This window comes from Sinohyriopsis cumingii, chromosome 16 (assembly GCF_028554795.1).
Source record: "Sinohyriopsis cumingii isolate HCF-2022 chromosome 16, ASM2855479v2, whole genome shotgun sequence".
NCBI classification, from domain to species: domain Eukaryota; kingdom Metazoa; phylum Mollusca; class Bivalvia; order Unionida; family Unionidae; genus Sinohyriopsis; species Sinohyriopsis cumingii.
In genome coordinates, this window is record NC_142976.1 from 81,368,406 (window position 1) to 81,382,302 (window position 13,897).

General features: G+C 35.5%; 1 protein-coding gene across 1 annotated transcript in view; it reads right to left on the reverse strand.

Annotated features, from left to right (window-relative positions):
• The window catches only part of LOC149780886 (ubiquitin carboxyl-terminal hydrolase 10-like), a 72,474-nt gene that overhangs the window by 13,030 nt on the left and 45,547 nt on the right, over positions 1–13,897 (reverse strand). Inside the window, exons 11-14 of the mRNA XM_089937988.1 lie at positions 9,603–9,728; positions 7,129–7,221; positions 2,496–2,637; positions 1,190–1,255 (exon numbers count right to left, since the gene is read on the reverse strand). Coding sequence (XP_089794114.1) covers positions 1,190–1,255; positions 2,496–2,637; positions 7,129–7,221; positions 9,603–9,728 — 427 coding nt within the window. The remainder of the gene's footprint in view (positions 1–1,189; positions 1,256–2,495; positions 2,638–7,128; positions 7,222–9,602; positions 9,729–13,897) is intronic.

Genomic DNA, 13,897 nt, shown 5'->3' on the forward strand with positions numbered 1-13,897 from the left:
ATTACCAATGACAATTAGTACAGAACAGGGTGTTGAATTACCAATGACAGTATAGAACAGGGTGATGAATTACCAATGACAATTAGTACAGAACAGGGTGATGAATTACCAATGACATATAGTATAGAACAAGGTGACGAATTACCAATGACAATTAGTATAGAACAGGGTGATGAATTACCAATGACAATTAGTACAGAACAGGGTGATGAATTACCAATGACAATTAGTATAGAACAGGGTGATGAATTACCAATGACAATTAGTATAGAACAGGGTGATGAATTACCAATGACAATTAGTACAGAACAGGGTGATGAATTACCAATGACAATTAGTACAACAGGGTGATGAATTACCAATGACAATTAGTATAGAACAGGGTGATGAATTACCAATGACAATTAGTACAGAACAGTGTGATGAATTACCAATGACAATTAGTACAGAACAGGGCGATGAATTACCAATGACAATTAGTACAGAACAGGGTGTTGAATTACCAATGACAGTATAGAACAGGGTGATGAATTACCAATGACAATTAGTACAGAACAGGGTGATGAATTACCAATGACATATAGTATAGAACAAGGTGACGAATTACCAATGACAATTAGTATAGAACAGGGTGATGAATTACCAATGACAATTAGTACAGAACAGGGTGATGAATTACCAATGACAATTAGTATAGAACAGGGTGATAAAATTAGTATAGAACAGGGTGATGAATTACTAATGACAAATAGTATAGAGGACTTTGCCTAAAAGCCTTTAATTTTAATGTGGCAATTAAACGAATAGAAAGTTAAGAAATGGAGGATATTGTTTATTTAAATTCAAAGACAAATGAATTTAATATTAAATCATATTTTGAATTGGGGAAATAAAGAATACTATGCAAATATATGTACTTTTATATTTCACTGACGATTCTTTTCACATGAAGATAAAGCATGTTTATTAAATGTGCGCTATCAAACATTTTTGGGATAAAGTGCTTCCATGGAACATTGGCAAATGATTCTGTTTACTTTTTTTTTATTTCTTCGACACACTCAACTTTTATAACTGTTAGAAAGATTTTCAGACTACAACTGAAGGTAATCAAGAGAACCAACTGAACCTGATGAAATTTACAACAACAACAATTATTTATTTCAAATTATTTATGATATTAAGTTACCTGCAAATAGTTTATAGGACCTCTGGGTTATGCTCAACTTTCCTTTTGCTTGGCTTGAAAGAAGATCTGAAATTGTCAACAATGGCAGCACAAAATTATTTCTTTTCTAATCAGTCAGAATTTTAAAAACATTTTTTTTTACAGGAGAAACATCCAATTTATACTCCACACTCGGATGACCAACGTGAAGATGCAAGTACCTGCCACAGCTCTAAATCAATGTAACAGTGGCACAAAGTCTCATAAAGACTATTTTTGTAGCAAAATAAAATAGTACGATGAACTTTTTTTGTGAAGTATTATTTCATGCAATTCATGGATGTTACAAACCATTAATTTAGAAACTCAACAAATAATGGTAGTTTAATGGAAACAGTGGGACCCTTATGTTACTTTAATGAAAACAATAAGACTTGTTTCCATGATACATCAATGGAAACAATAAGACCCTTTTCCGTGGTACTTTGTAGGAAACAGTATGACCCTTTTCCATTATCTTTTAATGGAAACAATAGGACCCTTTTCCTTATTTCAATGGAAACAGTCGGACCCTTTTCCATGATACTTCAATGGAAACATTAGAACCCTTTTCCATGACATTTTCATGGAAACAAAAAGGACCAATTTCCAAATCCATGAAAGTAGGGATGAAAATGTCTGTATTTGCAAAACCACATAAACTGATAACCAGCACATAAAGGAATACACAGCATATTACTACTGTATAGGGAATACACAGCATATTGCTACTGTATAGGGAATACACATTATATCCCTACTGTATAGGGAATACACAGCATATTACTACTGCATATACCTGCTTATAAGAAGAATCCAACTACAAAATGCACAGACCCAAGGCTGACATCACACAAAGTTCCAACAGTTCTTGGGCTTTGCAGTTTGTTAGAAGTAATCAATACAACCAAGACCCCAATCTGCCTGTACATTATGTGATGGCAGATTAGGCTATTGTACAACCAAGACCCCAATCTGCCTGTACATTATGTGATGGCAGATTAGGCTATTGTACAAGTGAGTACATAAAGTACTATTTCAATAACAACGTTAATCATAAGAAGTTCTTGTTGCTCGCTGATCCGTCTACAACAACTGAGCCTATCATATGAAATAAAAAATAATGAACATAAGTTTTCTGTCAATGATGTTACTTTTGAGAAAAATTATTCAATAAATAACTTCTAATGAAAAGCTTACAATCAAATTTGCAACAACACCTTTAATATGACATTTAAAAAGTCAACCATAGATATAAAATTTAGGTCCAAGATATAATGACATTTACCTTTGGTAATTTCCAAGTCTACACCGTAGTCCACCTTCTTCATGAGTTTTTGGCAGCCATCTTTATTGTAGAGAAAGCACTTGAGGTGTAGAATCAACACTGGAGGCAACTCCTCCAGACTCAACTTCTTTACCACTTCAACCTGAAATATTAAAATCATCTTAATATGTAACTGAGAGTGTTAATGCCACAATGCAAGATCTACATATTCTGATGTGCTGTTATATAATTCACCAGAAGAAGAGAGTCTTACATATTTGTATACAAATTGCATCAAATTGCAAAAAACATACACCCTGATCTGCGATCATTTAATGCACCAGAAAATCAGTTTCTAACATAAAATTATATTTGTGTCAAAGTTGGGGCAATCTGCATACAAGAGTACTGTATATGTTACATTACAGCCAAAACCATTTTTCTTCTTTCAGTCAAACTGACCTTGACCGCTCACCTTCTGACCAAAAACTAATGGGTTATTTCCTTTAACCAAGGTGCAAGTCATTTACCAAGTTTGGTCCTGGTATTTGATATGTTGTTGTTGTTGTTGTTGTTGTTGGGTTTAATGCCATTTTTCAGCACAAGATAGGCTATACAAGGCGGCCAGTATAATTGGTGGAGGAAGAACCCTGGAAAACCCCAGGAAGAACCACCTACCCACGTAAATCTACTGGCAGGCTCTCTCATGTACCAATGTTAGCCGAGCCTGAGACTCGAACTTGCGCAGACAAAGGTGAGATGGCAGTGATCCATAACGATGGGCGCTTTAGACCACTCAGGGCCCCTTGTATTTGATATAGAACAAATATTATTATGCAGAAACCACTTTTATTCTTTCAGTCATAACTTGACCTTTGATCTTTTGACCCCAAAAGATAAAGGTTTCATCCTCATTCCAACTGAAACCAATTGCAAAGTCTGACAACTGTAGATAGTGGAGAACGAGTTATTGTGCAGAAAATGTTTTTATTCTTTTAGTCAGTGACTTTAATCTCTGAACTTGTGATCTCCAAAATCAACAGGTTACTGCTTTATCCCAACTGAAAGCCATCAGCCGAGTCTGGTAACTGTAGATGGTGAATTGTGCAGAAATGAAACTAGTAACTGACAGACAGAACCTGGGACACCAAAACAATGCCTCACCTCATGATGGGCAAAGCCTAATTTGCTATCGTATGTGGTATTGGCAGATCAGTGTCAGACATAAATACCTGTGTAAAATGTCTTGATCTGCCGATATATAATGCACCAGCTGATCTGGGTCTACCTTGTATGCCTGTGCACAAATTACATCCGAATCAAGTCCCCCTCCCCTTGCTCCAATTCACAACATTTTCATATATGACCAACTAGACATCATATCAGGTCTATCGGAAAAAAGAAACAATTGGTGATAAGAAAATTCATTCAGAAGAAAAAGCGACAGCAAGCCTTTCAAGATGGCAACTGTGGCTGGCATACTGAATGTTTGAATGGCACCCTTAGGACCAACTAGACATCATGAGAAGTTGCTTAGCAAAAATCCCTTGTTGATATGGCATACATTGAGGAGTAGTGGCAATATATTCAAGATGGCCACTATTGTGGTCATAGTGGACAATTTTTGTGGGTCAAATCAGAAATGTTTGCATATTTGACGCATGACACATGGGTAGATAAAACACTGCTTAAGTCTGACCAGTTTTCAGTAAGATGCAACAAAATTGCTTTTGCAAAACTGGAAAACGTATTTAAAACTTCGGTGTTCTCCTGCCACAAGACATACACAAAATTGACACATGATGTTCAATAAACATAATGGTGTCAATTCCTGCTTTTATTCACAAGAATCTGAATATTCCTTTTAATTTACTTTTTGCCAATTATTAACACTTTTTAAGAGAGGTAACTTCCATTTCGACTTTAACATGCATTGCATTCTGGACGTCATTTAATTTTTTTTTATAATCAACAATTTGATCATGCAGATGCTTCACATGAAATATGTGCAGTTTAAAGCATCTGAGGTACTGCTGTAAAGTTAGTCTGGTTCCCTAACTAATTATACAATGTATATATCATTATAGGATGAGAGGGAGGCTTATAATGGTGTTGCTGCTGAGACTGCTGAGATTACATCCTTTTAAAATACTTTGAAAAAGGTTTGGTGGGATGGTCTGGATGAGGACACTTCCAGGCTGATTTTGCTCAGTTAGGATTGGCAGCAAGGAGCCAATGCAGTTAATCTCTCAGGTCGTGACATGCTCCAAAGGGAACAAAACCTTTAATGGAGCTGCCTTAAGAAGGTTCTTACTGTGATCCAGTATGACCTCTGATGTGTCAAGTGCAACATTCCTATGGAGGTCGAGCAACTCCACCAATAGCACAATGGACACTGACAAATAGTGCCTTAAGTTTGAGCATCTGCCCTAAGCAATGTGGGATGGCTAGAGACAAAGATTCCTCCATCAAAAGACTGAAGGAGGCTGCTAGAAAGATTGGCTTGCAAGGCTATGGTAACTAGTGTATAGCATTTTAAGCTCCAGTGTCTTGGCTGAGAAAAGTACTTATAATTGATATCAATTCCCAGAATTGAAGAATATAATCAAGGACACTGTCTGCAAGTGCTATTAGTATTAAATTTCCACCATTATAAACAAAGGGAATGAAATTTCCGAAATTACTTACCCGACAAAGCAAGTAACAATGAAATTCCGTGCTACCACACTGGAGGAATTACTTACCCTAACATCTGATAAGGGAAAGGGGATTAACTATTAAGACCACCACTAGACAGCACAAAAATCCATTAAGAAAGCTAATTTTGTAATCAAATAATGGATGAAGTGAGGGGTTAATTCAGAGTTTAGCTGAATTTTTTTTTAGTATGGTTGTAATTTCAGTGGTAAATACGAATAAAGATCATGCTCCCCAAGACAAAAACTGGTGAATACAAGACAATGCCATTCAGAGCAGATGATCACCATTACTGCTGCTGTATTTGCTTATCAAAAAAGGCCTACTATAGACAATTCCAGATATCACTGCCGTTTAAAATTGACGACTACAGTCTAAAATTTGAATCAATTTCTTGTCTTTGAAAATTATGTCTAGGTTTATGCAGACAACAATTTTATAGTTGGCAGAAATTTTACTGGCCCTTACTCTGGCTGTTCCAATATTCATATTTAATCCCAAGTAAGAAATTTTGATTTACATCATATTAATACCAAAGTATTTATCAAAAATTTTAACATGTAGTCGGTAAACACAGAATCTATTTTGTTATATCCCTTTAGCTTAAATACAAATCAGAGGGTTAAGGCTAATTGGGCCAATCTTTTTTATACCAATTCTAATTTGATCCTAAAGTGATACATTTTTCAACATTCTGTACTGTGATTTTTCAATGCATGTTGTTGTTGTTGTGGGGTTTAACGCCATTTTTCAGCACACGATAGGCTATACATGGCGGCCAGTATTATTGGTCGAGGAAGAACCCGGGAAGACCCGAAAAGAACCACCGACCCACGAGAAGCTACTGGCAAGCTTTCTCACATACCCACATTGGCTGAATCCGAGACTCGAACTGGCGCAGTTCAATGCATGTACCACCAATAATAACTTTTACATAATGAAGATGTGATATTATAAATATGTGATTTTTATTTTAACCTTGGGGTAAACAAGTGCTAGGATTGGCAATGAGAAACAGGGACAGTCAGCCAACTGGAAACAGTTTCTTTTTGCCAATTTAAAAAAAATACCTAATCAGAAATCAAAGTATTTCACATACAATAGCAGCACTGGGATTAACTGCCAAATTTAGCTCTAATTTTAGCTCCATTTGAATATACATTTCCTCACAAGACAACTTTAAACTGATGTGAAAAGTATGTACCTTGTGCACATACAAATGTAAAACGATTGTCCCAAATTCACCCCGACTATCCAGTTATCCAAGTTTTTTTCAGAACTCCATTGTTACAGACTATAAATATTACTGATTACACTTCATGACTTTAAAATTTTTGAAAATGATACTCACTTTCTCCAGATTGTAAACATGCACTGTATAAGTAATTGTCTTGATTTTCAACTCACTAAAATGGAGCAGGTTTTGGGTAGGGCACAATCAGCTGATAGCAACCCTGTCACTGAGCACACAGGCTCTGTACTTCACTTAGTCAACCCAAAGAGTTAATTCTGAGTAGGCTGTAATCCTGTGAGCACACAGGCTTTACACTTCACATGGCCAACAACTCGAGTTAATTCTGAGAAGAATTTACAGTTGCATCTGCCATGGCTGAACTTGTAGCAAATTAATTTTTGTTTTAAACTCGACATATATGCATATACTGGAAAACACCTAGACTCATTTACATGTTTTCTTGTCTTCCCAAAAGTATGGACCTCCAATTAGACTTCCCCCAGGCACAGATACAAATATTTTTTCAGCAGTCTGTACTGTGGAGAACTGCAGAATCATGTCATGCCATTATCTCAACTTATGACGTTTTGATAAGGATTGCAGCTTTAATGGCCAACTTATGTAGCTTCTATGGGATACACAGGTGAGTACACAGATAAACAGAAACTGACTGGAATGCAAGACAGACAGACAAATAGACACATATAGTATATCAAAACTTACCTCCTCCTTAGTTTTGGGACAATTGTATCCATGGACAACCTCATGACTAACCAATCCATCAAGGGCATCTTTAACTGTGGCAACTTTTTCTGACTGTAATAGCAATTTAAATGGAACTGTAGTACAGTATGTCCATTAAAATAAATTACAGTAAAAATGACAATGAAATTTTGTCAGAAAGCTTACCTGCCTTTTATAACTACCTGTGTTCTGCATGACTTAAGCTTGTCAGACTAAAAACTTATTGACTTAGAAATGGATTTAATGAATAAACAAAGCAGAGATTCATTAAATACCCCATTAAAAAAATTCAATTAAGTTCATGTATAATTTTCAACTAAGAAAACAAAGCCTACTACTGAGACATTGTACCACAACTTGCTCTTCAACTATTCTTTTCTTAAAAGACTGGTACCTGCCCCCACATTTAGTAAGCAAGCAAGCAGGTGAATACAGACGAGAACCAGTTAAAGTGTAACGATATGACGGGGGGCAGGATGTCATACATTCAAGATTTTCTACAACTCTTACAATGTCAGAAATCCAACTAAAGATTTAAATATGTAAACATACCCCTGTTTCTCTAACAATATATTCTTATCCCCATGATATTGATAAGCCTATAATAAAACAAGAACCTTTCAAAGAGAGCAGTACTCTACAGGATGAAAAGAATTTCCAGCAATCCAAGACCATTCTTCTTTTTAAATGTTGAGTGATAACAAGATTTTCAAGATGTAATCGATACAAGACTATTGTCCTTTAGGAACAACTAGAAAGTATCAAGTCTTTTGGTGAAAACCCTAAGTCGATATGGTCACTGTCATGGCCGTAGCTGGTATAAAATTGGCACCAGTATCATTTAGGTCCAAACACATATATATAAAAAGTTCTTTGGTGAAAGTATCACTATCCAAAGAGGAAGAGTATTGGCAATATTTTTTTGATGTCCATAATTGGCAGTCATCTTGGATGAAATATTGGCTTCATTTTCATTTAAGACCAAGTATATACCTTAATAAGTCTTTGGTGAAAACCCCATGTCAACACGACTTTACATTTATTTGTAGTAATGATAAAAAATTCCAAATAACCACCATATTTAATGTCAGATCAGTACTACTTTCAACCGGTATGGCAAGACCTCATAAAAATTCTTTGGTGAAAACACCATGTGAAAATGACCCTCTGTTCAGGAGGAGCAGCAATAACATAACTTTCCAGATGACTGCCATAGCAGCCATAATAAATGTCAGAACACTGCTGTTTTAAGACCAACTAAACACCCTGTTTATATGACCATCCATCTAGGCATAGTAGCAATAACAAGACTGACAAGATGAGTGCTGCGGTGGACACAAAGATCAGCACTATTTTCAGTTAGGACCAACTAGAGAGTGTAAGTGAAAACACATTACTGATATGGCCATTAATTCAGGAGTAAAGCCAACGACTTTCATGATGGCTGCTGTGGTGACCATATTGGAAATCCGAGTGGAATCATTTTCATTTAAGATAAACTTGACTTTGGAATGGATGACTGTAAGGCTTCACTACAATCCTCCAAGTAGTTAAGGAGAAGTAGCAATAACAAACTCATGCTAATGGATGGATGGATGATGGACAGCAGTCCATCCCTTAAGCTCTTCTGGTCTATGAAAAATACTGCTAAAAATAGCATAATTCTTCTCAAATTAAACAATAATAACTGCTTCAACATGCATATCTTCTGTTGATGCCTAAACCAATGAAAACACGAGTTCACAAAATCCAGTCATGTACTGCATCCTGCACATCAAAATGAAAAATAATTCATAGAAAACAAATACAGTAAAAAAATTTGTCAATATGTTCATTTTTAGTTGGTAAACATAATATATGCACTAATGTGAAACAGAGATCCATAAAAACTTCAAGGCTAGCTGCACTAATAGATTGTTAAACACTGCATTCAACTCCAGGATGAAAGGGCAATAGCTCTAACAAAAACTGCATCATCAGAGTGATTTTTTTTGTCAATGTGCACATCCTCAGATAAAGACCATAACGTTTACTAATTTTCGTTTAAATTCAAATGAAAACTGAGCCGTCTTGTTGCATTCATAAGATTGGCAAGGGCAATAACTCAAAAATTGCAATAATACAGTGATTTCTTAATCATGTGCATCTTCAGGTGATGACCATAACATCTGTCAAGTTTAATGGCAACCCATCCAAAAATGTGGGACTAGATGGATTCACAAGATTTTGTGACCGACAGATGGAGAAAAAAAATGGATGGATGGATGGTATATAGGAGTCAATGTGACTCCTGTATACCCAATGCCTCTGGAGACACTCAGAACAAAACAAATCTAACCTAGAGAAAATCTATTATTCTGGAAAACTTGGTAAATGGTAGACTGTAACTTCTAACAAAACAAACAAAAATTAAGGCAACTATACTATGACAAATGTACTAATTTTGTCATTACCTGGATGTCTAATTGTAAGGTTAAAAATGGCTCCAAAGTGGCAGTTTCCTTTGACGATGTTCTGAATATGGCAGAACGCAGCAAGCCACCAAAGATGTCAGCAATAGGACTTTTGGCAAAGTTAGCCTAAAATTAAAAAGGTCAATGCAAGTTATATGTAAGACAAATTTATAACATAACAATGGTATACACTTTGCTAGCCCTGGGTTGTCAATCCACTTCAATAATCCAATTTTTTTCCTTCTGTCATGAAATCAGCGGAATCCATTAACAAAACTACTGATTATAGTTAGCTGTTTTTCTGTGTTTTCCCCCCCCCATTATCCTCTTCAAATGACACCAGGATACCTAACCCCATTTTCACTAGCCAAGGGTTGTTAATTAACTTTGCTCTTTGCCAGTTAATCCTTGGCAAGCAAATATGATTTCGTCAATACAGATAAGGGCATCAATATTTTACTGAGCAAATATAATTTGCATGCTAAGTTTTCACTATTTTTCTTTCCATACAATTATACCTTTAAAAAATAGTATGTACTTGTAGCCAGATGTGCTGCCCTTATATCATATGACCATGATCCTGAATAACAACTATTTTACAGTAGGTTATGAAGGTAGAATTGCTTGTATAGCCCACCACATGCTTTGTCAGGATATAAAAGTGAGTGTTGGTGTGCAGGAAGGATTGTTAGATTAACTTCTAATGTGAGATTTTATTTGGAGTTGCAAATTTTGATCTAAGGCACTGGGAGTGAGGTAAGATGTTGATGCAAAGCTTGACAAAGTACACCAGAATCCAAGAGGAAACTGAAAGCAGGCCCCAAAACTAGTGGTTAAAAAAGACTGTTTATGAACACATGGCAGAAAATGCAGTCAATTGATAACAATTAGAATTATTCAATTAAAGAAACTGGCACAAAATTAGCTTCACTATGTCTACATGTCCTTATCTTGTGTCTATCATACTTTCTTTCTCAGGGGCCCCGAGTGGCCGAGTGGTCTAAAGCGCTCTTCGTTACGGATCACTGCCATCTCACCTCTGTCTGCGGCGGTTCGAGTCTAAGATTCAGCCAATGTGGGCATGTGAGAAAGCTTGCCAGTAGCTTCTCGTGGGTCGGTGGTTCTTTCCGGGGTTTTCTGGGTTCTTCCTCCACCATTAATACTGGCCGCCATGTATAGCCTATCGTGCTGAAAAATGGCATTAAACCCCACAACAACAACAACAACTTTCTTTCTCCTTTTTAAGACCATAACTTCCCATTCTTTTGTAACTCATACATCTACTGAGACTAAATCTGCAATGCATGTAGGGGGCCCAGAGTGGTCTAAAGCACTCTCCGTTACGATTCACTGCCATCTCACCTCTGTCTGCGTGGGTTCGAGTCTCAGATTCAGCCAATGTGGGTATGTGAGAAAACCTGCCAGTAGCTTCTCATGGGTTGGTGGTTCTTTCCGGCGGTTTTTCCAGGTTCTTCCTCCACCATTAATACTGGCCGCCATGTATAGCCTATCGTGTGCTGAAAAATGGCGTTAAACCCCACAACAACAACAACAGCAGCAATGCATGTACAGTTTGGGATTAGAGCATTGCAAACCTGAAAAGGGGCAAGGTGAAATACCTTTAAATTGTTTACATCATCTAAAGGCCCAAATTTCATCATCTTGCCACAACAGTTCCAAAGGTAGTAATGTGAAAGCATCTTGGGAAGAATGTGTGGCAGGTGCCAAAATCGAATCATACTTTTTATCATTTATCCCATTTTTCTTTAAATGTTTACAGACTCCTGGAAGGGGGGCATAGTGTGTACTTATGCTTATTATAAATTTACTTAACCTGTCTCCTATATTTTTAATACTACTCGCTATTTGTGTATATTACTCTCTTTAATACTACTCACTACTCAAGGATACTGCTCTTTTTAATACTACTCACATATACCACTTTTTAATACTACTCACTACTCACATATACTACTCTTTAATACTACACACTACTCACATATACTACTTTCTTTAATACTACTCACTACTCAAGTATACTACACTTTTAATAGTATACACCACTTAAGTATACTTTTTTAATACTACTCACATATACTACTCTTTTTAATATTACTCATATATACTACTCTTTTAATAATATAAAATAATATTACATAAAATAAATGGTCAGTCTCAGTGACATTCAAAGTGAAAAGGTTTCACTCTAAAAGAGGTTACCAAATGGTCATCTTATTATACATATTTGCTATGATGACAGCTGTTCAATACCATCTATATCTGCACATTAGTTGAGTTCATCTGCAAATAACATAAACCCTGATCTACTGTTGTAGATCAAGTTATACACTATTTTACTTGTTACTCCAAATAAACTGCATTGAGTCAGATCTGTCAGCTAATCATGCAATGTTAGATCTAAGTCTGTGCAGTTTGCTGTTGAATATGACTTGCAAGCAAGTATAAATGCTAATGTGGCTCGTACGAACATAACGTTTTTAACATGTAATAATTACAGGTTACTGCATTTGTATGGGAAAATATGAAAGAGTTTTTTTGGATGGAAATACTGCATGACCTTGAGAGTGCTGTATATCAATCTGACAAAACAAGTTCATATTTTCCCATACAAATGCAGTAACTATTTTATTATATGCTCATTTTCTTATTCTACCTAAGGCTTAATTATGCAAACAAAAATAAACTATACAAAAGAAAGCAACCAAATGTATGCCATATTTAAAACTAAATACACAAGCGCAGATTCATCATTACTCAACATTATTAATGTGCCCAGATAAATTTTAACTTTGTCGCACGCTAGACATAACTTTAGAAAAAAAATGTCATTTTGGTCTACTTAAAATTGAAATTTGGCGTCATATTGTGAATGATTGTGCATTGTAAAAACTTTTCCATTTGATCTGGAATGAATAGATGTTTTTATTTTTGCTGTTTCTATGAATATTTTTGATTATGGACTGGATTTATGTGCCAATTCTACATGAAGTACACTGGATTTCTGTGGCAACGGAGCAACGTGTTGACATCTGCAAGTGTGTTTCTGTTCTGCCATTTAATGTTTGAAATCATAATGTGCCAAAATATGAAGTCTTTCAATTTCAATTATTAAAAACACGCTATGGAATATAATGTTTATTTCATTTTGAAAGCAGTGAGGAGAATGTAACTGAACTTGGAATGTAGTCAAAATTACAGTACAATTTCGAAATGTGTAATAAAACTTGAGAACCCATGACATGGCTCATGTAATTCAGATCTGCAGAACTAAGAAAGTACATTTTGATGAAATTCAGATGTAAAACTTTAAGTATATACTTTGCCATTCTAATTACAGCTAAAGGAGAACGTTTATGCCTCATCACTTGTATGTTATTTGTAGGTACCCAGCAAGTTTATGAAATCTGGCATCTATCTCCCAATTAAATCCAAAACACTGTATCCAAAAAAATTAATGCGGAATGTAGCAAAGCAGCTGGTATGTGGCAGTCCACGAAACATTTGCTTTAGTTCATTCAGAAACAAATTTAATCAACAAAACATAAAGGATCTACTATGTGAGTCTACATGATTTGTTTACAAATCAAAAGTGCTGGTGTCTGCATCCACTGTTTGTTTACAACAGAAAGTAATTCCTTTATGAGTGCAATATGAATTGTGCATGCAAGTTCAATATCATAAAATACTGCACTATTCTGACGATGAAAAGTTAATGGAGAAAAAAATGAGCATATAATAAACTTTTAAATGTCACATTCCAAACATTTTAAACCTGTCACATTCCAAACATTTTAAACCTGTCACAAAAGTGGATCCGGTGCACATTACCTTTGTACGTCCATCTGTCTGTCTTGTCAACACAAGTGTTTAGTTTCAGAAATTAATAATGATACCATTAAAAAATGGCAGGTCATTCATCGTCTATAAACATAGTTTTAGTTTCTCAAAAGTATTGAAGAATTTTTCATGATAGGAATGAAGCAAGCTAAATTCTTGACTACATTCGACCATGTCTTTTATATGTCTGAATGAGAAGAAAAAAAAACACCAACAAATTCACATTCAAAGGTGACAGTTTAAGAATAATAATTCACACGTTAATACCATGAGTCTTGAAAAGAATGGTTTTTTTAAAGAAAAAAGTAAAATATTTCCAACAACAAATGTGACTTTGCATTTATTTTATGATTTTCAAAGTCCATTCCACCATACCAAGGTGTTCAGTGGAATGACTCACATGTGAATAGTTACTTTACACAGCAATAAAAAAATCT